Raw genomic sequence first — 20,511 nt, forward strand, 5'->3', positions numbered from 1 at the left:
ACCATGACACTGCGCTATGATTAAAAGCGTTTTGGAAGAAAGGACCTCAGCTTCGAAAAAACATGGTAATGCTAACATTCTGACTGTTCCTTTAGTTGGTATATTAAACTAGTTAAGGGGAATAGCGTTGTTTTAGCTGGCTAGGTTGCTAAGATTAATGTTAGCTAATTAGATAACGTTAGTTAGAGTTATCTTGTTACGTTACCTTTATGCTTGTAATACAGTACTTCTGCGAGTAAAAGTCGTTTTGCTAGATACTACTGAATGATTACTGTACCACTTTAACACTTCAAGGTTGATTACCTTGCACGAGGTTCGATGATCGGTCAGACAACTTCACTAACGCCAGGAAGCTAGTGGTGTATGCTCAAGTCCTGGTAATGCACAGTGTAATCACGAAGCATGAGCCAAATAATACGATATGTAATCTTAGTTATCCTCAGAAATATGTGTAGGACATTTGCCTTTAAAGACTGTAGGGAGAAGTCTCGAAGAGTAAAAGCTACATTCCGACAACTACTACATCTAAACACCTGACCCCTCTTGAGACAATTTCTTATGATTTAAGATTCCTGGTCATACGGGTTTTTATCATGACCGTAGCTATAATTTCAGTGAAGGAAATCGACACAACATTAAGAAGTCTTACCACAGATATAAGAATATAACCAGGTAATCGCTTCCTGGTGGTTATGCTGAACCTGATGGTACAAATTATTAAATGCAAATTGCCTGAATTTGTTAAACGGTGCAATCAAGCAATATTGTTTACTAATTTGCAGGCGAGCTCTATGGTGGCTGTGGGCCTGACACTGGCTGCTGCTGGATTCGCAGGTAAGTGCAGAAACTTTAGATTTTAATACACTAAACTTTAAAAAAAAAGTATTTCACTTGTAATCATCGTAGTTAACTCTTTATAACCTTTATTCTGCCCTGTTGCTTTTATGTTTGGTGTAGGTCGTTATGCCATGCAAGCAATGAAACACATGGAGCCTCAGGTTAAACAAGCTATGAAAAGTTTCCCGGTGAGTGTACATAATTGAGATATTTGGTGTCATGTACTGACAGCATGTTATATGAAATTACACTGGGGTTTTCTTTATCCATCCCAGACTTTTAGTAGTGGGTACTACAAGGGTGGGTTTGAGCCCAAAATGACCAAGAGGGAGGCTGCCTTGGTATTAGGGGTCAGGTAAGACATCAGCATACACACACAGTACAAACACAGCTCATTTTTAAATTGTAGAATGGATACCTGTAAGTATATGCATATATTCATATGCTGTCTCCTTCAGTCCAACAGCAAACAAGACCAAGTTAAGTGAAGCACACAGAAAGCTAATGGTTTTAAATCATCCAGACAGAGGCAAGATTCTCAAAGATTATCCTTCAGATGTGCTTCATACTTCCATAACACTTTCTTCATGCAGATACTAACATAACTTTCTTCTTACAGGGGGATCACCATATATTGCTGCAAAGATTAATGAAGCAAAAGATTTACTTGATGGACAAGCAAAGAAATAAACTTCTTTTCTGTAACTGGAGGGTATTTTTGTATTGAATGTGCATTGCTATAAAAATGAAATGCTACAGATTTAATCTGTTTCCTTTTCATATCTCTACTTACTTTGACTTTACTTCATGCTGGCTTTAGTGAGACTGCAACAGATAAATAAGTAGTTTCCCAAAGACTCTTGTCATGAACATTGTCTGGAAGATCAAATTTTTATTTAAGAACTACTTGCATACAAAACATATTGCACATCAAACAACCATAATGATCATTTAAAAAAAAAATAAGGACTAACAAACGTAGTTTACATAACAGAATATCTGGAAATTGATCTTTCAGTAGTCCAAATTGTCACCTGCGTGCAAGTGCGTTCAGCCAGTTTAGTGTTGACAGAAAATAACTGCTTACTTCTTAAATACTGTACATTTCATAATAAATAAACCAAAAAAGGCTTCTTTTGCAAAAACAGTCACTGTCAATTACCTTCCTGTTAAAGGATGAGAAACAAACTTAAAATATCTCAGCGGAGTGCTTTTCTTGAAGCATTTAAAATGGACAACAACAATAACAGACCAGTTTCCAGACCAGAAGTTTTCTAAAGGGAAAGTGTTACAATTCAGTGCAAATTTTTTTTTTCCTTTTCCAGACTGCATTTCCTAGTTTTTCCACATATGAAGAAGTGGTTGCATATTAAAATGTAACAAAAAAGCAGCTAAATCTCCTCAATAAAATGTTAAGATGCCTAGACTCTTCCCCATTGTCATCGTCTTAATTTCCAGATACGTTTTAAAGAACCGGCCAACTTTGTCTATTTGTACTCACCAAAGGCACAACATCTGATCATGTACTTAAAAACATCATTAGGCGCAACTTAGTGTGTGTATTTATTTATTTATTTATGTATGTATTATTATTTTTCTTATTTCCTTCTCTTCCATAATTAATCAAAACCTTCCCAACCCTTCATTTTTGTTCCATGGTGAAGGAACTGAAAAGTGCAGTAGAGAGAAATCTGGAAGTCCATATGTCTATCTTTGGCAAGCTTTTACAAGCACTATTGTAAAAATGTAACGGTTAGGAGTTTGTTTTTTCTTTAAAAAAAAAAAGAAAGAAAAGACGATGACAGCCACTTTAAGAGATCCCGTTCATGACAGCCTGCTTCTTTCCGTTGTCCTGGTAATTGACTTTCGACGCCCTTTCAGCAGAGGCCCGCTGAGCTTTGCCGGCGTCGCCAACTTTGTTGCTCGGGCCATTGCTCATGGTGGCCGAAGGGCTGTGCTCTGCGATAGAGTCCACTTGACCCTGAGGAGGAGCGAGGGGGAGGTTTAAAAACAGCCTGATGCAGGATGGATCTTTGGCAAATCAACATTTGACTATCTCCTAAGCACAACACACTGCCATGGTTATTTCTGAACTGAGGTAGTGCCTCATGGACCGATCCACACAGGCAAATGCTAAATATAGCATAAACTCATTTAGTAGAAGCACATCTCCCTAGAACTGTTCCCATCACATCTGCAAATACAAAATAAGTCAATGTACAGTTTCTCGATGTATGAATGTTTTACATGGATCACCCTGAAATGCCATAAATGGTGACGCTTACCAAGTCTTTTTTCTTCTTCAGATCTTTTGGGTTCTTCTGTCTGCTTTGCGAGTCAGCGCGTGATATGTAATCCGCCACCGTAACTGAAATAAATAGTTTGGACTTTTTAACTCAAAACTTGATCAGTATCATGATGCTTCATGTTTCTGAACAAATGATCAGACATTACCTTTACCCATGCACAATAATACAAAATGTAGTTAGGTGTACGGTACAAACAGGGCTTAATGGTTTTATTAGATTCATTAATTAACAGATACTAGAGTAGGTCGAGGTCAGCAAGGCCATTACATTTTAAATAAAACAATATGGTTTTAAATTCACACATTGGTTAGTTCAGTTAAGATAATATACTGCTGTTAACATACAAGATTCTCCATCATCATAACTGTTCTAAAGTTATGTTTATTCACTGAGTCCAGATCATGTTCAAAAGGAAACTGCATCCAGGCACAGACTTAAGAGGCACTTTCCTCCATGCCCCAGACCTTACCATGCTAGTTTTGTGAGTTAACACGACAACTCCTAACATGCGCGTTGGCACACAGCACACACAGCGTCCACCGGTTACCTGGCTGCCTCTCCTCGGGAGGGCGGAAACGGCGACGCCTGCTACGGTTACGGCACTGTGGCTTTGCCTCAGAATCATCTACAAAGAGGGCCACAATCTATGAAGACGCCTCGTCCCTTAACGGACCGCTTTTTTGCTTTGACCACATGTCTAAGAAATGTAACTCATGCTTGTGGCTGTTCCGCACAAGATTTTGAAGGCCGGAAGAGTTACAGTACCTCACCTCATTTACCAAGACTTTAAAAGGTGTATGATGACTGCCTTCCCTAGCACATTACGAATGGTCACTTAATGGAACATCAAATCATTACTGCTGCCACAAGTCAGTCAACGTATGAGACCAGTTATGAAGTGATGTATTTGGAGGAGAGGAGAGCAGATGGAGTCTTACCCAGGCCGTTCTCACTAAGCGAGGCATTGTCAGACTCGCTCATGCCGTCCATCAGGGTGGCGTCTTCATCGGTGCGGCGGCGGCGAGACCTACGACGACGGTTTCCTGCACTGTTGGCATGAGAGTCGCTTGCGTCTGTGTCGGCCGTCTGGTCTGTCTCTGTGTTGTCTAGCAGGCTGTACGGGTTCCCATCAGGGTCACGAAGCACTAGAGGGAAAGAAAATCAACTTCAGTGTATGCTCAGTATTTTTATACTAATACTTAAAAAAACTACTAAAACTAGTCCTTGGGCAAAAAGTACAGTTTCGTATCAGTGCACCAAGCTACAAGATCAAACTAGGTGCACAGATGCGGTCATCATGTAAATGATCCATGTGGGAAATATTTTTCACTTTTTTGTGATCGTTGTTTATTACTAGCCTGATCTGGGTACCCACAATTGGTAAATGTTCCATCGTAATAAGAGTAGACTTAAATTTGGAATTACTGGACAAGCCTAACCAATCACATTGATGAGGGATTCCTAATGTTACTTCCTACTTCGCCTAACCTTTACAAACTGATAATAACACGCATTGGCAGTCAGGAAACAATGTATTTACCTTTTCTGTATAAATTTACACATTCTTCCAACTGAATTTTTTTGATGTTTGTAGGTGTTGCTACTACTGTTTACCACAGCCACTTTCGATTTCGAAACTAACGTCATCCCCTCTCGTCGCTGATTCACCTGCCATCCTGGTGGCTGAGGGAAACGTAAACGCATTGAGAGGAGCCAAACTAGTATCTCAGTTAAATGAAAATGAGTGGAGATACTAGGCGATTGGGGCCAGACTAGTGTATTACCCATGTCATGTGTAATGAATAAGCATTTATGAGTGGTAATAGATTTTAAGGTTGGCTATTTCTAATACAGTGAGTAAACATTTTAGTCATGGGGCTCCCCATAACTAACCAGCGTGTTCAAAAACGAGGTCTTACCAGAGCTGATGGAGGTCGAGCCTCCTCTCCCTCCTCCACGGCCTCTCCCCCAGGGTGCCCCTCGTCCACGCCCGGGACCGGGTCTCCGGCGGCTGTCCCTCTGCTGCCGCAGGCCCCGCTCTGGCTCCTCGGCCGCCAGAGACCAGTCGCTCAGTTCATCCTTGCGGTCAGACTCTGTCTCAGAGGCATTGGACTGATCGGAGTTGGTGCCTACCATTGACAGGATTCATTTCAATTAATTTGAGAAAGTCACTGATCAATATTAATGAGCACTTCAACTGGATTGGGTTTAGACTTTGCATTATGTGTGGGGAAGTGAAATCAGATACACAAATTCATGCAAACACACTTTTCAAGGGACATTATCATTGTGGCAGTTTAGTATGGGTTGAAGGCACCCAATACAACTGATGTATCTTAGGCAATAGCGGAGAGGCCAGCCTTGTGCAATGGCTTATTATTTTTTTCATTTGGCACTCAGCAGGCATAGTCTGGCTGATGTAGTTGTATATGGAAGAAATGACTTGTAATGCCCTATTTGTATGAACATTTTCTTGAGAGTGGTACTGTCCACCTCCAAATGTATTTTATCCAACCACAGTTCCACACTAAAATGTGTACTGCAAGCATTTCTCCTGCTTTTTACAATGATACAATCACTGAAGACATATGAATGTAAGGTGCAGGCTGGGTCCAAAGTCACCAGATATGACAATCGAGGACTATGATTGTTAGTTGGTTTGAACAGCTCAGAGCTTTTAGGTTTCATTTCATTGTTACAGCAGTTTCAGTTTCATTTCATTGCTATTTCACTAGATGTACCAGTTAAGTTTCGTTTCAGCGTAATTACACAAGGGGAGTGAATTGCATTTCATGAAAACACACACAGGACATCTTTCTGCATAACAGCAAGAGCTAAACCACAATGACGCTGATCCACAACAGCAAATGCATTTAACATGAATTCCTGCATCTGAGATCATACATCCTTTTACATTATTGTTTAATCAATGTAATAAAGTATTATTAGAGTGCCCTGCTTCCAGTGCATCTCTATTACATAAAGAACAGAAGTATACATACAAATTGAGTTTGCCAAGCTAAGTTTCAAAAGCAGCTAGACAGGGGCTTCAGTACCATAGCCAGACGTATAGTTGGGGCCCCTACGCCCACGGCCTCTGCCTGAGTAGGAGCGGCTGTTGTGGAGGGGCATGTTGGAGGCGCTGTCGTCCGTGGTGTAGCCCTTGTCCTTGTCTCCCGGGCGCCCAGGCTGGGGTCTGTAGCCCATGCCGATCTGCCGGAGCTGCTCGTCAATCTGCAGGCGCTCCATACGCAGCTGCTCCACTTCCTGCAAGAACCCGACAGATTAGTTTGAAATGCACACCATGACTGTCCAAACTTATAAAGGCAATTAATACTATCCTCCGACAATATACATTTTGATAATATTTGTTTAAAGCTTTAGGCCTCATCAATTCAGTCGGTTCATATTCATCAGGAGTAACAAGGATTTTGTAGGTTTTCACAACATCTCACTGTAATACTTACATTCAGGTAGGCGATGTGGTATTCCAGCAGAACCTGAACGTTGCCAATGCTCTCCTTTGTGCCGACAAATGTGAAGGGGACCATTCCCTGTGTCAGAAAGTACAAAAGCCACGGCTGCATTAAATTTTGAGTCCATGTATGTACAACTGGGAATGTTTTTTGTGGATGTTTTTATCAGACAAGGCAATTAAGTAGGGAACACATCATGTTGTTGCTAAGCCATACTACTTTTAATGTATCCAAAGGAAAATAACATTAAATGATCTATAGGTTCTTTTGCTATTTCTCACATGTCTACATTCTAGCTGAATGGTAGGAAGCTTGATAGCATTGTGAACAATTACCTGGTGACATGACAGAAGCTTTAAAAAGAAAATACACAGTTAGTCACATAACAAAGCTTTTGGCAAACATGACACTAAGAAAAAGAAGCTTACCTCTTGTCGAGGGAGTTTATTGTCATTGTCTCCTTCAATGCGTACCCTCACCACCCCTGACTTATCAACAAGCTCCTGGATGACTTTTCCATTTTTGCCAATTACTTTGCCTATAACACACATGAGGTTTTTTCCTTTAGGATCAGGACCTGCACAGTGTAGTAACCACAATGTACAGTCTTCGATGCAAAGCCCTTTTACTCACCAACCAAATTTCTGGGAATCTGCACAGAGTCCTCCACAAACTCCAGATAGCTTCTTGCCTTCTTTACAGCTTCAGCACTCTACAGTAACAGCAAAACACAATGAAATGTCCAAAACATTACTTAAATTAGTAAAAATAATGTCCCATCACCCCAAGTTCAATTCTACTTTCAACACATTCATATTAAAAGGACAATTCCGGCGCAAAACCAACCTAGGGGTTAATAACACATGTGTACCGAGTTGGTCCGTTCTCTGGGATATGTTTTCATGCTAATCGAACGTGACCAGTTTGAGAACTTTGTAAGTCTACAGACAGTTTATTAAAAAGATAGTTTAGAAACAGTACCATTCACGTATACAAGCAGGCACCATCTTGGGAAAACAGTCACGTGACAGTTCAGCTTGCGTTGCTCCACTCCAACGTCGTGCAACGTGAGCTGAATTGTCACGGGACTGTTTTCCAAAGATGGCGCCAGCCTGTATGCATGAACGGTACAGTTTCTAAACTATCTTTTTAATGAACTGTCTGTACACTTACAAGGTTCTCAATGCTTCGGTTTACATGTAGGGCCACTCATTATGCTACCGTGGAAATGTGGTGCTATTTTGAGCCTTGTTAGTGGTATAGAAATAGCGATTTCTTTTTACTTTGCATGTGCCCCGAAGACCAGCGTTAAACACATATTAGCGGTTTGTGGTAAAACTGGTCACGTTCGATTAGCATGAAAACATATCCCAGAGAACGGACCAACTCGGTACACATGTGTTATTAACCCATAGGTTCATTTTGCACCGGAATTGTCCTTTAAGGCTGTTCCTATTAGCATTTTTAATATTTCATAAGTATCAAAAAATGGAAGAGCACAAACCTCTCCATAAATCCTGAACGTGCCGCTTTGCTCATCCAGTTCGATAGCAGTGACTCCAGGGACCTTCCTGGCCTGCTGGATGTTGCTCCCGTGGCTCCCGATAGCCAGGCCCATCAGGTCCTCTCGAACAGTGAACTCCTCCTGGAAGGCTGAAGCCAGCTGCTTTGTGCTCTAGAACAGAAAGCATGGCACCGTTTTAGTGGAAATTGTGCTCTAAATTTAGTCAAGACACAGGTTCAGAAATAGGCCGAGGTTACATTAGGTAGGCCTCAACTGTACCTCAACATAACTCATAGGAAAAAAACCTGTCAAGAAGAAAATTAGGGGGAAAGAATTGCTCATTTAACAATGTATTCCTCATCATCACATCTAAAACCCCAACATTTTTACTATTAATCACTTTAAGGCTGTGACGGCCGGTGAGGCTTGCTTGATTCTCATGGTTTTAAGCTAATTTAGCGTTGTTGTGCATCGTGCATAAGGATATGTGGATGAAATTTCTTTATGTTTCCCTTGTCATTTGGTAAAATAAATGCTCAAAAGATTAACAACTTAAAGAAAATCTATCTTGGATTATAGGAGTTAAAGTGTTTTGTATCATTTCTATGATTTTGGTGAGCTCTAATTACAAACCATGGAATTACAAACCATCTCCAGATCCTAAATGGTTGCGTATCCTAGGCTACTACTCAAATTCAATTAAACCCACCCATAGGCTAGATCTTAGTTTCACAGCCTAGGTATGTTAGCAACACAGGGCTTGAAAGCTTTGACTGTATAACAAACAAAAACGAAACAATGCGTGGAATTTATCTAGGAATAGGCTACTGAAGGTAGGGGCAAGCTACCTCGCTGGCTTGTTTAATTTGGTTCCTTTGTTAACACAATGTAGGCTACGTTTTTTTGCACAAAATTGCGTCTGCTAATAAACTTAAACATAAACTAGAGATGCACCGATTGCAATTTTTGGGCGGTTCGATTTTTCATTGAATTTCACCTGCCGATACCGATTTTAGCCGATTCCGATTTCATTTCTTCTAACCATTTTACAGCACACACAAATAGTTGTGTTCCATCTTTTCTTTAATATAACATGTTATTATAGAAATGTAATCAATATATCAATAATGAAATGGCTGTTTAAAAAATGGAACCGGTGATTAGACAGATTCTTCTTCAAGTCTAACTTCAGCTGCAGTATCAAACTATAATGCCAGTGTAATTATAATGCCATATGCTATAATGCCAACTACAGTTTGGGACATTCATTTCACAGACTTCTAATATAAATCCACTGTTATGGAACATCCAATATCCAACTAAAGATATAAGAACAATTTCCATGATACATTTGAACATGCTACCATGGAACATATTTTCATATGCATTGATGAATTTATGGGAGGGCGAGGGAAAAGTGGGAGTAGGCTATCACACAAACACAGGGGAGAAGTGCTAATAGCGATTAGGTGCTCCACCATATATGAAAACAGTGCACGTCTGTTTTGCGGTGAAAAGCTTAAATCCAAATTCCTGTTAAATGCATCAATTAGGCTATAGAAACTTTCAGACACAGCTGATTCAGTATTCAGAGCATCAGTTTTCTTCATTGTAGGCTACTTTGTAGGCAACTTTAACTTTTGTTTGCCTTTCTAATAGGCTATCGTTTGTTCACTTTCACGACATCCACTTCTCAATCTGCTAGGCATAGCCCTAGTCTACATGCAGTAAATAGTTCTAGTATTTTTTTTTTAAGTGGAACTACTAGGGCTACTGTATGTCGCTGCTTGTTGACATCTTATTATCATGTAGCCACTGTATGATCGCTAAACTTTGATTCTTTTTAATGTCGCAATCGGTTATCTCCGTTCAGCTGCGCTTGTGGTTCAGCTGTGGGCACGCAATTAGCGGCAGGGATGGGCGGTGATGAGTGATGTTTACGTACCCTATTAGCGCTTTCTGTGCCTGGTTGCTAGCTTCTTCAAACTTTGCAAACTCAGCTGGGTGTTACAATTGCAGCAGGCGAGTGCATTTGACCGGTATAAAATCGGCATGTCTCAGACTGACCGGCCGGTCGCCGGTCATGGCCATTGCAGTGGCGCTTGAATTCCAGGAGCGGCGCTGCGCCGCTGCCGAGTACATTGTAGGGGAAACACTGAAACCACAAAGTGTATAAAGCCTATGGTGCACTTTTCACCTCTAGGTGTTTTGTGGCTTCCTCATTCCTGGACATCAGCATCAGCTTAGTCCGGATGCTCCGCAGGTGCATGTCACTGAGCAGGGGAACACGCTTGACCGTGGATTCATTCTTGGACTGGAAGAGGAAAAATGGCATGAAATGTGGCCTAGTACGTCTCCCTGTGATGCTGGAAAAATGTATGATGAACGTGTGTGGGAAGAAAGTTGAACTCACCAAAACAACCAATTGGCCTTTTTCAGGACTGTAAAATATCCGACTGGCTCCCACTGCCTTCTTGAAGTCCTTGTGTGCCTGTTCACATTCACACCTAAGATGACACAGAAAAGTATTCAAAACTGAACATGACAACAATACAACAGACAACTCCATCTCACTGCACCTTAGGAACAAGCTACTTTAAATACATGCACATTGCATATGTTGAGATTCATATATGGTGAGTAGCTGTGGAAATGAACATGAACTTGAGGTGGCTGTACGCACGCTGATTTTATGTCGTCAGGAATGGGAACGGTGCATCTGAAGAAGGAGTTTTTTGTCACAGGCTTGTTTTGGTTCACAGGCCTGAGGCGTTCAAATGTGACTATTTCATTGTAGGTGGCGTCACAGGCCGCATACTCAATCACGTAAAACTGTGCAAACAGAAACAGTCACATGTAGACAACAACCTTCAACCTTTAGGACAAAAAAACAACAGAAGGTAAAGAACCATAAAAGGGTTAGGTGGTTGTAAAGGTACTCACATCTCCTTTAGTCATGCGAACTTTAGCTAGCCACCAGCCACAAGGTTCCTGATCATTTGCTCTGGAGAAGATCTGGGTAAAAGAACAGCAACACTAACAACAGAACCTCAAGCTCCCACTGCCCAAACATTATACCAGTGCACCGTTCTGGACAAATCAAAGCTGCTTACCTCCACTTCATCCCCTTCACCAATCTCTTTCTTGGCATCAGGGGGTGGCGGCAACCGGACATCATTGAAGGGAAACTGTCTCTCTGGTTGCCAGCTATGAAATAAATAAATAATAAACTATTTTTCTTTGCCCCTAACTGTTTCAGACAAAGCACGGTGCATCTGAACATGGTGTGGCGTGTTTAGTTTCTCATTGTGTCTTCTGTTCTTCCTCTAGTGCAACACCAACAATAAATCCTCGAACTTGGCAGAGATTTATTCTCTTAGGTAGGTTTCAAATTCTTGCTATACTTACTTATTTTCAAAGGAAATGGAGAGTGAATCTTCATGCACATCCTTGACATAGCCCTACAAGAGAGAAGTATTATTTCAATTTTATTTTCTCCTGACAAGTGTCAAAGCAGGGGAGTGGCAAAGATTCTTAAGGACAATGCACCAACCGGAGCATGTGTCACTTGGTAAATATCAGCTTTCAAGTATATGCTTTGCTAAGCAATCAAGTTTAGCCCTGAACTGAGACATACCCACTGTACTGTAAATGAACAGGTGCAGTGCTCATAAACTCTTGTGTCTAGCTGAAAGTTAGTAGAGTTTCTTGAAACAAGATCTTGTCATTAATTTTGAAGATTTTTAACACCAACATATTCTGACAAACTAACAAAAATAGTTTTGCTGTGAAACCAAAACTGGTAATTGGAAGTGGTTTAAAAATGAAATGGACAGAACTGAAAATGACCTTCACCTGCGCTTAAAGTGACTCTAGAGTGAGTGTTTAAGCTATCTCTAAAACTGCTATTCAAAAATAGACCTGGCGTCCAAAGTATCTGCTGAACCTGATGACAGCTTAAGACTGAAAGTGAACAGCTGACTGGTGGCTGCAGGCGCCTGGGCCAGAGAGGCATACATGGAATAACTTTCAGATGACCCTGTGATAGCATAATAACTCCACCTGGCAAACTGTCCCAATAAAAGAAACCCTGCCTAATGAATAGGGTGAAATGGTGAAGGTACTGTACCCATACAGTAAGACAAATACCCTGCAATACAAGGCCCAATGGCACACACAGCAGACACATAGCAGACACATTTATTTTTCTTTGGATTTTTGGAATGCATGTTTTTAACTTGGCAAGTGTAGACATTTATAATGATGTATTTCAGCAAGGCTACATTACAGTACCTCCTCTTATCGTCATTGGGCAACCAGAAATCGTTGCTAATCTTCAATCATTCAAGTTCAACACACTGAAAGGCAGCAAGCTCATTGCTCGACTAATTTAATCTCATTAGTTACAACATATTGAATCATGTTATGTTGACATAATGAGACCACACTGTGTCATTAGCTACACAAGCCTTGGATGACCATATTTTCCTTGAATCGGAAGCTCTTGGCCGCGAAGGAGTTAGCCTAGCGTTTGAGATGTGTGGAGCTGGTATCGTTTGTTAATTCAGGCAGTTGAAGAGACTTGCGCATCAATTCAAAGACAGTTTCAATCAGACTCACCGACAAACAATACAAATGCATATTTTAATACCATTAGCTAAGTTGAATCTGGTGCTAAACGTAATGGAACTGCTATCGATAGCAATCCAGAGACCTACATTTGCTAACCGAGTTCGGTCCTATATTGCATAAAAAACATTTTCAGTTTCAGGTACGTTAGCTAGCTACATGCTAATTTAGCTACGTCCTGGTTGACATAATTCCATTGCGTACACACATTCACAACAGATAACGTTTTGCGTTAAGTTAGTGCACATTTACGAATACTTGGATTTCGTGGCTGTATCAGTAGTACCAGATATGTCCAATACACGCAACAAAGCGAACACATCACACAAATTCCTACAATATTTTGCTATTGATAAACTAGGAAGCTAACAAACCCCATGACAGATGAGGTCCACCGTTAGCAGCAAAGCTAAATGATGTTGCGTGGTAAGCACGAAAATAAAACTGGTTAGCTAAAGCAATTAGCTAGCAAGGTATCGATAGCTTTGTGGCGAAGTTAACTAAAGAATACATCCCGTTTGTGTTACATTGGACGATTGTTTATTTCCTCGACATGATCAGCAGTTTGCTATGTCTTTATGTGAAAATGACAATCCCAAAAGTCAGCTAGCTAGCTGTAACGCTATACATTTTCACTTCATAATTAGTCAGCTATGTAACGTTAGCCGACAAATGCTAGTTTTGTAATCTCCGTTGAAGTGTTCATGTTAGCTGTCTAGCCAGCTAACTGTGAGATCATACATTTGTGTAGTATGGCCAACATTTGTTTAACAACATTTGGGTTTGTAAAGTTCTTAAACTCTCAGCTGGCCCAGAGGTCCCTCAAAAAAATATATTAATTTCAATATTTACCTTATAAAAAGCTCCGTTGGAGCCTCGCACCTCCACCGTAAGTTCCTCCATATTGGACAAGCAAAGCACTCTGGGAAGAGATTCTAGAAATGTATAGTTCTCACTTTCGGATGGTTAACGGAGAGACTGGGCAGTCTTAACAGTTAGGCCTAAGATATCTCCTTGGGATGTAAAAAAAGAAGAAGAAAAAAATAGCACCAATCTACTTTTGTGGCCAGTCTTAACAGTTAGGTTTAAGATATCTCCTTGGAATGTAAAAAAAAGAAGGAAAAAAATAGCACCAATCTACAGTGTCTTGTCAACAATGTAGGCCTACAGTGTACTGTACGCCTCATGAATGTAAACGGAAGCCTGTATGGAATGATACTGACATTATTGATTATGACATTAGCCGAGCACGTGTGAAAAAATGGCAATGAAACTTGAAGGACCCTGTTTTGAGCCTGGTAATGGTAGGTAGTCTACCCCATTCATCTGGTAATATCAAAGTAAAACTTAACCATAACCATTCAGAACTTGTATGGGAAGAGACAGCTGCTCATTGGAGCTTAAACATCAGAATGTGTGTGTATGCACTGAAGCCTGATAGCCTAAAAGTACAAAAACAGTATGCCTAATCAACAATTTTTCTCTTTTGAGTCATTGTTGTAAAACCACCCAATATCGTTTGCACTGTCAATACCTTTTGTTTTTCCTCTTTTTTTCCATTGATTTACTAATGAGAAGAAAGGTCAAGAAGTGACATGATTGTTTTTGCTAATAAATTTAGCTAGCCAACAAATGTCAAGTCACTGGTACAGGTAGCCTACATCATTACACTTGCATGCGCTTGCACGCTCACACAAAGGCCTACACATTCTGTTCACAGTCTTTTGTCAGATTTATAGAGCGTGTGTTGAAAAATGTATACAATGCTAAAAAGCTTTTTATCATGTGTTTCTATACGGAAATAACCAAACATATTCCAAATTCCAAAGCAATGTTTCTCAGTCACCAAGTGGCTAAAAAATGTAAGTTACTTATATAATGATTTTCACCCTATTTTTTATTGCAGATCCCACAATACGAAGAAGCGTAGATGATCATACTATACAACTTGTAAGTTTATTTCCACAATGGACTGCTAGTGTATTATTGGCTGATTTAGGGCCCGTCCCAATACCTCCCCTACCCCTCGTTTTTGCGCGTGCACGTGTAGGGCTAGGGGGTCCCATTACTTTAGGGAGCATGGGGAAGTGCTATTTTCCCCTTAAAATCAACCCTCAAAATATAGCCAGGACCGATGCAGGCTTAAAACGAAGTGGGAGATGAAATTACCCAGGATACCGTGCGAGCTCAGCGAGCCGGACACATTTTTTTATATATTTTCGCAAATAAGCATATTAAAATTTCGAAATATGTTGGAATATGTTAGTTTGATGCACATCTGATGGACTGTTGAGTTTTGAACACTAATGTTAGAAAATATCTCACGAAGCTATCTGACATCTGCTTTGAGAGAGTCTGCCCATCAAATAACGTTATAGGCTATATCTGATCTGGGTAGATTCGTCAATATTTAAGGTGTGTGTTCTGGCATTCATATGAACACAAATATCTTTGTTGATTAACCAGACGTAGATAAACCAGCACAGCCCACACAACAATGACCGCTGGGCATGTTCCTGAATGAAAATAGTAGCAGGCTACTACCGGTAGACACGTCGGCGCTGCGCGTGACGTAGGTGAGCACGTTCGCTATGCTAATTTGCATACTATATGTGGTGTCCTTACTATAGTGGTGTCCCAATTCATAGGGAAAGATCTTACCCTCCACTTCCCTTGTCGAGGGGGCTTTAATGTTGAGGGCAATCAAAACCAAGTGGAAGTTTTAAGGGGAGAAATGGGACGGGCCCTTACCCTATCCAGGGCTGTAGTGGAGGCTAAACGCAAGTAAACGCAGTTTATCCACCTCTGAAATTTCAGAAATAGAGTTTAACCACCTCTCAAAAGAGTTTATTCACCAATTGCAACTTTTAACATTCAAAAATCACACTGTATTATCCACATTCACAATATGTACACTCATCAACAGTATAGAAACTATTTAATACCACAGGTATGGTCATACACATTGGACAATTAACATCCACCATCATCAAACATGTTCTGAATGCCTTTTTAAAAAATCTGATATTGCATGGCGCAGTCCACCTTACCGTGATCACAGAATTCATAGTTTACCCACCTCTTGTTTTACCACTACTCCCCTGACCCTATCTAATTCAACAATAGAATACCCTTTTCTTTGTTCAAGGGTTTCAGATATGGATAATCATTCTTATGAAAAATGCAAACTGAAGAGTTCTTTATTGCAATAATCCAATGGAGATAGTCTACTACAGAATGTGATAGACAGTCAGGGAGTAAAAAGGAACACGCCACCATTTAGGAAATTGGGTTATTCACCATCTCCCTTAGAGTGAGATTAGTGGGCAAAAGCATTTTTGTCTCAGTGCATGCATTGTCTTATTCTGGCCTACCGCTGGCCTACCGGGGCAGCTGCGGCCTACTGGTTATAGGGCTTCAGGCTTGTAACCGAAGGGTTGCTGGTTCGATCCCCGACCAGTAGGAAAAATGTGGGCAGGGGAAATGGTTGAGCACTGCTCTCCCATGCCCACATCCACGGCTGAAGTGCCCTTGAGCAAGGCACCTAACCCCTCACTGCTCCCCGAGCGCCGCTGTTGCAGGCAGCTCATTGCTCCGGGTTAGTGCATGCTTCACCTCACTGTGTGTTCACTGTGTGCTGTTTGTGTTTCACTAATTCATGGATTGGGATAAATGCAGAGACCAAATTTCCCTCACGGGATCTAAAGAGTATATATACTTATACTTAGTTAGCTTAGCATAGTGAATGGAATCCAATGTCATCCAGATAGCATGATGAGTAAAAGTGAGCAAAATAAAATCCCTAATTACTTCTTGTGGCCTGTGTATGCACAACAAGACAACCGTCTTTGACCAACGTGCACGCACACACACACAAACACTACCTACCTATTATTGCAGAAAAAGAGAGCAATACTTTGCTAGTCTTTTTGCATTTGATTGCTTAGTCCACACAGTTGCACACATATACACACACACACACACACACACACACACGCACGCCAAAAGCTCTTTCTCTCTGATCCTGAATTAATGCATTGATTACTTGATTCATGACACCTTAAATTTAAATACTCATTGGGCGGTAAACTGGCCAAACTGACTATATTTGAACATGCATAGGTAAGACTATGCGGTAATAGAATTGCATTGGATCTCTTTAAGCCCACATTCTGTGGCTTTCAATAGGGGGGGTTAGTTTGTAACATTTGACAAGTTTAGTTGTGGCTTTTTGAGTCCATCTCTGATACAGTATTTAGGCAATGAGATGTAACAGGCAAGTTAGCATAGATGATTTGTTGACTTTTTTCAGATTTATGGCATGTCTTGTATGCAGAGAAAAGCCGCATGCTCTCAAACACTGTCCAATTAATTAATCAGTGTCAGTGTAGTGATGAAGGAATAGATTTAATAGACCAGAGCTGCCAAATTTGGCCTATACTCTATGTTTTTGGCCCGCGGCCTGGTCAGAATTTCATTCTATGTCAACGTTCTATTAACTCAAAGACTGGTTGCCGTTCACCATCTGGCCACAATTTAACATTGTTTTAGAGGAGGCAATAGGGGGCGCTATTGAGCTTCTGTCAGTGCAGATCCATAGTCATGATGATGAAAAGAGTGAGGAGAAGCTAGTAGCTATTAGTTGTTAATGTGTTCAACTCCAAATTTATGTAAACACATTGTGTTGCACAAAATGTTTTACAAAATATGGTTTCCATTTAAATATGTCTCCATTCCAAAGATTTTGATGGCTTCAGATACACCATATATTTCTACTCTTTAAAACAGTTATATGGATGTTCAATCATTTCATGATATGTACTGTAAACACAGTGCAAATTCTTTTCTTAAAAAATAGTCTACCTTTTAAAGAATGATAATTTTGCACAAATATGCAATTCAATTTAATGGTCCACAACTTGAACATTTAGTTTTGGCCCGCGGCCCTCAACCCTGATTATTTTTTGGCCCAGACAGATATGGAAGGTTTGCAAAGGGATTTCATGCTCCCTTTTTTCAAAATACAAAAATAAAATAGTTTATATTGATACATGGCATGTCTATCTTTTGTTGCTTAAAATTAGGGTATTTGATATTTTATTCTAAAATACATTTTAATGTATTTTTTCCCATCCCTGGCCTATACAATTATCAGCTAGCCTCAAGGTAAACACAACAACCTTGCCTCCCTCAAAAATCATGTCCTCATCTGTCATATATTTGCAAACATTCAGTCACTGAGAGTCTCCCACAATTTCCCAAACATTTCTTGTGGCCAAACATTTCTTGTTGTCATGTTGGGTGCTGATGTCATTGATGTCTTGCATTCACAGGCTGAATGTTGTGAAGGTTAGTTGTGTAGTCGGTAAACGTTGCTAAAGCACCTACATACTCTCCCTCAGCTGAAAAATATCAGTCAGTGTTGAGCTGCACCATAAACATGTCTCACAATAGAGAGGAAATACTTTTAAGAAGAAGTGGTACAGGTTAAAGATACAAAGAATACACCAGCAACTCTACAGTTGTGCTTGTCTACTAAATTTCGTTAACCAAATCCATTTTTTATATTTCTAGTAGGTTATTCATCGTGATGGGTGGGGATTCATGTTTTACCCTTGGGAAAATTATCCTTGTGGTGCTGTTGGTGGTTCAACCACACAGTGCCACCAAGTGGCAGTATGGGTAGTGATTAGTATGCAGTGATGGGTTAATGACCTGTTGGAAAGCTGCTAGGCTCTCTGGTCACTTGTGCATACCAAGGAGACTGTGTGGCATGTGAGGCATGAGATAAAGAGACCGTATTGCATGGCACATATTTATTAAAAGACAATTTGTACGTTTATACATAAGTTTCAGTTTGTAACTTTCCACATGGTATCACAAATTATCCATTAAAAAGAGCAGAACACAAAGATCAGACATTGAAGTACTGGGTATCGCCCATGTAAAATGTCATGGGCGTGATGCATCTCATACCACCAAGGCTAAAAATCCTTTCCCTTTGTTTAACCAAAATTGTCCTGATGAACAGGGTGTTTTGATAAAGTTTATTAGCTCAAATCAGCTATGAGTATAATAGAATCAACACTCAAAAAACATTCTGACAGTTACCAGCATGTTAACTTGAATGGCTATTTAAAAAAAAACTGACATTGCACATTTAGTAGATTATTTTTATTTATTTTTATTAAGTTATCCATGTTGACAAATAGTTGACCCAAAATATTTTTTTTCCAGCCGGATGTCAGTAAAAACTTAAGGTAAAAAGGGAAATACAAATATTAATTTTACTCAGATTCCCTGTATCTCAGCCTAAACACGAGATACAATATAATAATAATTCAGATGGACAATAGAACAGATATATGTAAACAGCTCTTGTACACATTTTATGAAAGTCAAGATATGGCGCCTCAATGTAAAAAAATTGAACATTTTGCAGTACCTCAATTTACAAGCATGCATACATTGATGGCCCAAGGGTCAAATAAATAAATCAGTTGACTTTCAAACCGTAAATGAACTATCCAAATTAAGACGCAAATAAGTAGGTTGACTTCTCAGCTATTTGTGAGTGATCCCAACATGCTTTAGGAGAAAATATATGAAGCACAGTACAGAAATGTTTCAAATACTGACAGTTTCAAACTCTTTAGTGACATCTTGTGGCAGGTCATAAATCAATGCAAAGCATTTTTACGGTTTGTGAATTTGTTGTCTCTAACATACCTACAGCATCATCCCAAATCCTTCAATATGAAGTCATTATCATGATCATTAATCCACAGGCCTATCAGTAAACAGACAAAGGTATCATAAAGCATGCAATAACCTTTTCATTAAGCTGTATTTTCACTGAGAGTTTGTTGAAAGGAAATTCAATGGACTTAAGATACAAGAACATTCACATTAAAGGAGGGTCTTCAGTCACACTGATCATATACTTAGATAGGATGACGTCTATATTGTGTAAAATCACCGCAACACAGAATATTTTTTGATTGGCTAGTACAAATAAAAAAGGTGGACAATTAAAATATATTGTATTGTATATTTAATTGTTTAATCTTATAGACAAGTTTAAATAAAGAAATGTGTGTTTACTTTTTAATGTGCTGTGATGTCCCTGTATGTACGATTAATGACTGTAATCATCTCTTACATGAACCTAATAATAATGCACTGGGCAGTGCAGCCAGATGTACAGATATGAGTGTCAGATCACAATGCATTTGATTCATCAATTTATTTATAAGCTGCATAAACCAAAAACACAGAATAAAGAACATGTACTTGTGCAGACACAAACACATTAAAAGGATAACATTTAAGTACAAGAATTAGGTTTTCAACACATACCCAAGAATGTGTTGACAAACGCTTGTCTACTCTCACCAGGATATAAATAAATAAATAAAAATCCCCTAATCAAATGAATAAGCAGGCAAGCCAGTGAAAATGTTTTACCAGGTTCACGGCCCATTACCATATAAGCAGTTATGGGCTTGCTGATAGTCCAGCTTCACTTTCAGACTTAAACCAGTTTACGAATTCCATTATGCTAAACCCGAGCACCAGTGCCAGTGATGAATGATTATGAAATACATAATCTCCCATGGTACCATCATTGCAATGTGACGGGAACATTTCATTCATCCTATCCAATTTTTCCCCTTATTTAAGAAAGAAAATTACTGGCTTGGTAATCAGATATATAGCATGGCTGTTCCCCGAGTTAAGCTAACTTCCATTAGGC

The 20,511-nt window shown here is 39.8% G+C and overlaps 2 protein-coding genes across 7 annotated transcripts in view; one reads left to right on the forward strand and one right to left on the reverse strand.

The window, feature by feature from the left end:
- Nucleotides 1-1,602, forward strand: part of dnajc19 (DnaJ (Hsp40) homolog, subfamily C, member 19) — a 1,674-nt gene extending 72 nt beyond the window's left edge. The window contains exons 1-6 of the mRNA XM_048251603.1: nt 1-65; nt 783-834; nt 958-1,025; nt 1,113-1,192; nt 1,296-1,366; nt 1,457-1,602. The exon at nt 1-65 is cut by the window's left edge and continues 72 nt beyond it. Of these exons, the coding sequence (XP_048107560.1) occupies nt 63-65; nt 783-834; nt 958-1,025; nt 1,113-1,192; nt 1,296-1,366; nt 1,457-1,527 (345 nt within the window). The 5' untranslated portion in view covers nt 1-62 and the 3' untranslated portion in view covers nt 1,528-1,602. The remainder of the gene's footprint in view (nt 66-782; nt 835-957; nt 1,026-1,112; nt 1,193-1,295; nt 1,367-1,456) is intronic.
- Nucleotides 1,603-1,700: 98 nt separating this feature from the next.
- Nucleotides 1,701-13,714, reverse strand: fxr1 (FMR1 autosomal homolog 1). 6 transcript variants are annotated; one of them, XM_048251596.1, is made up of 18 exons: nt 13,608-13,714; nt 11,535-11,587; nt 11,240-11,333; nt 11,070-11,141; nt 10,810-10,958; nt 10,540-10,633; nt 10,324-10,440; nt 8,127-8,297; nt 7,256-7,334; nt 7,051-7,160; nt 6,958-6,975; nt 6,614-6,700; nt 6,203-6,413; nt 5,066-5,275; nt 4,085-4,291; nt 3,694-3,771; nt 3,123-3,205; nt 1,701-2,818 (listed from the first exon to the last, which is right to left on the reverse strand). In XM_048251596.1, exons 1-18 carry the CDS (start codon nt 13,656-13,658, stop codon nt 2,648-2,650), a joined length of 2,055 nt encoding a protein of 684 aa, XP_048107553.1. In that variant the 5' UTR covers nt 13,659-13,714; the 3' UTR covers nt 1,701-2,647. The 6 variants fall into 6 exon arrangements, with proteins under 6 accessions (XP_048107553.1, XP_048107552.1, XP_048107555.1 ...); XM_048251595.1 differs by having other exon boundaries at nt 6,614-6,706; nt 13,608-13,713; XM_048251598.1 differs by lacking the exon at nt 6,958-6,975 and having other exon boundaries at nt 13,608-13,713.
- Nucleotides 13,715-20,511: the final 6,797 nt, after the last annotated feature.

The sequence above is a fragment of the Alosa alosa genome, chromosome 9 (genome assembly GCF_017589495.1).
Source record: "Alosa alosa isolate M-15738 ecotype Scorff River chromosome 9, AALO_Geno_1.1, whole genome shotgun sequence".
NCBI classification, from domain to species: domain Eukaryota; kingdom Metazoa; phylum Chordata; class Actinopteri; order Clupeiformes; family Clupeidae; genus Alosa; species Alosa alosa.

Coding starts and splice junctions, on each gene's coding strand:
- fxr1 (XM_048251595.1), bottom strand. CDS start 13,658: ATGGAGGAACTTACGGTGGAGGTGCGAGGCTCCAACGGAGCTTTTTAT. Junction 11,142..11,239: donor GTGAAGGGGATGAAGTGGAG/GTAAGCAGCTTT, acceptor TCTTTTACCCAG/ATCTTCTCCAGAGCAAATGA. Junction 7,161..7,255: donor GATTCCCAGAAATTTGGTTG/GTGAGTAAAAGG, acceptor TGTGTGTTATAG/GCAAAGTAATTGGCAAAAAT.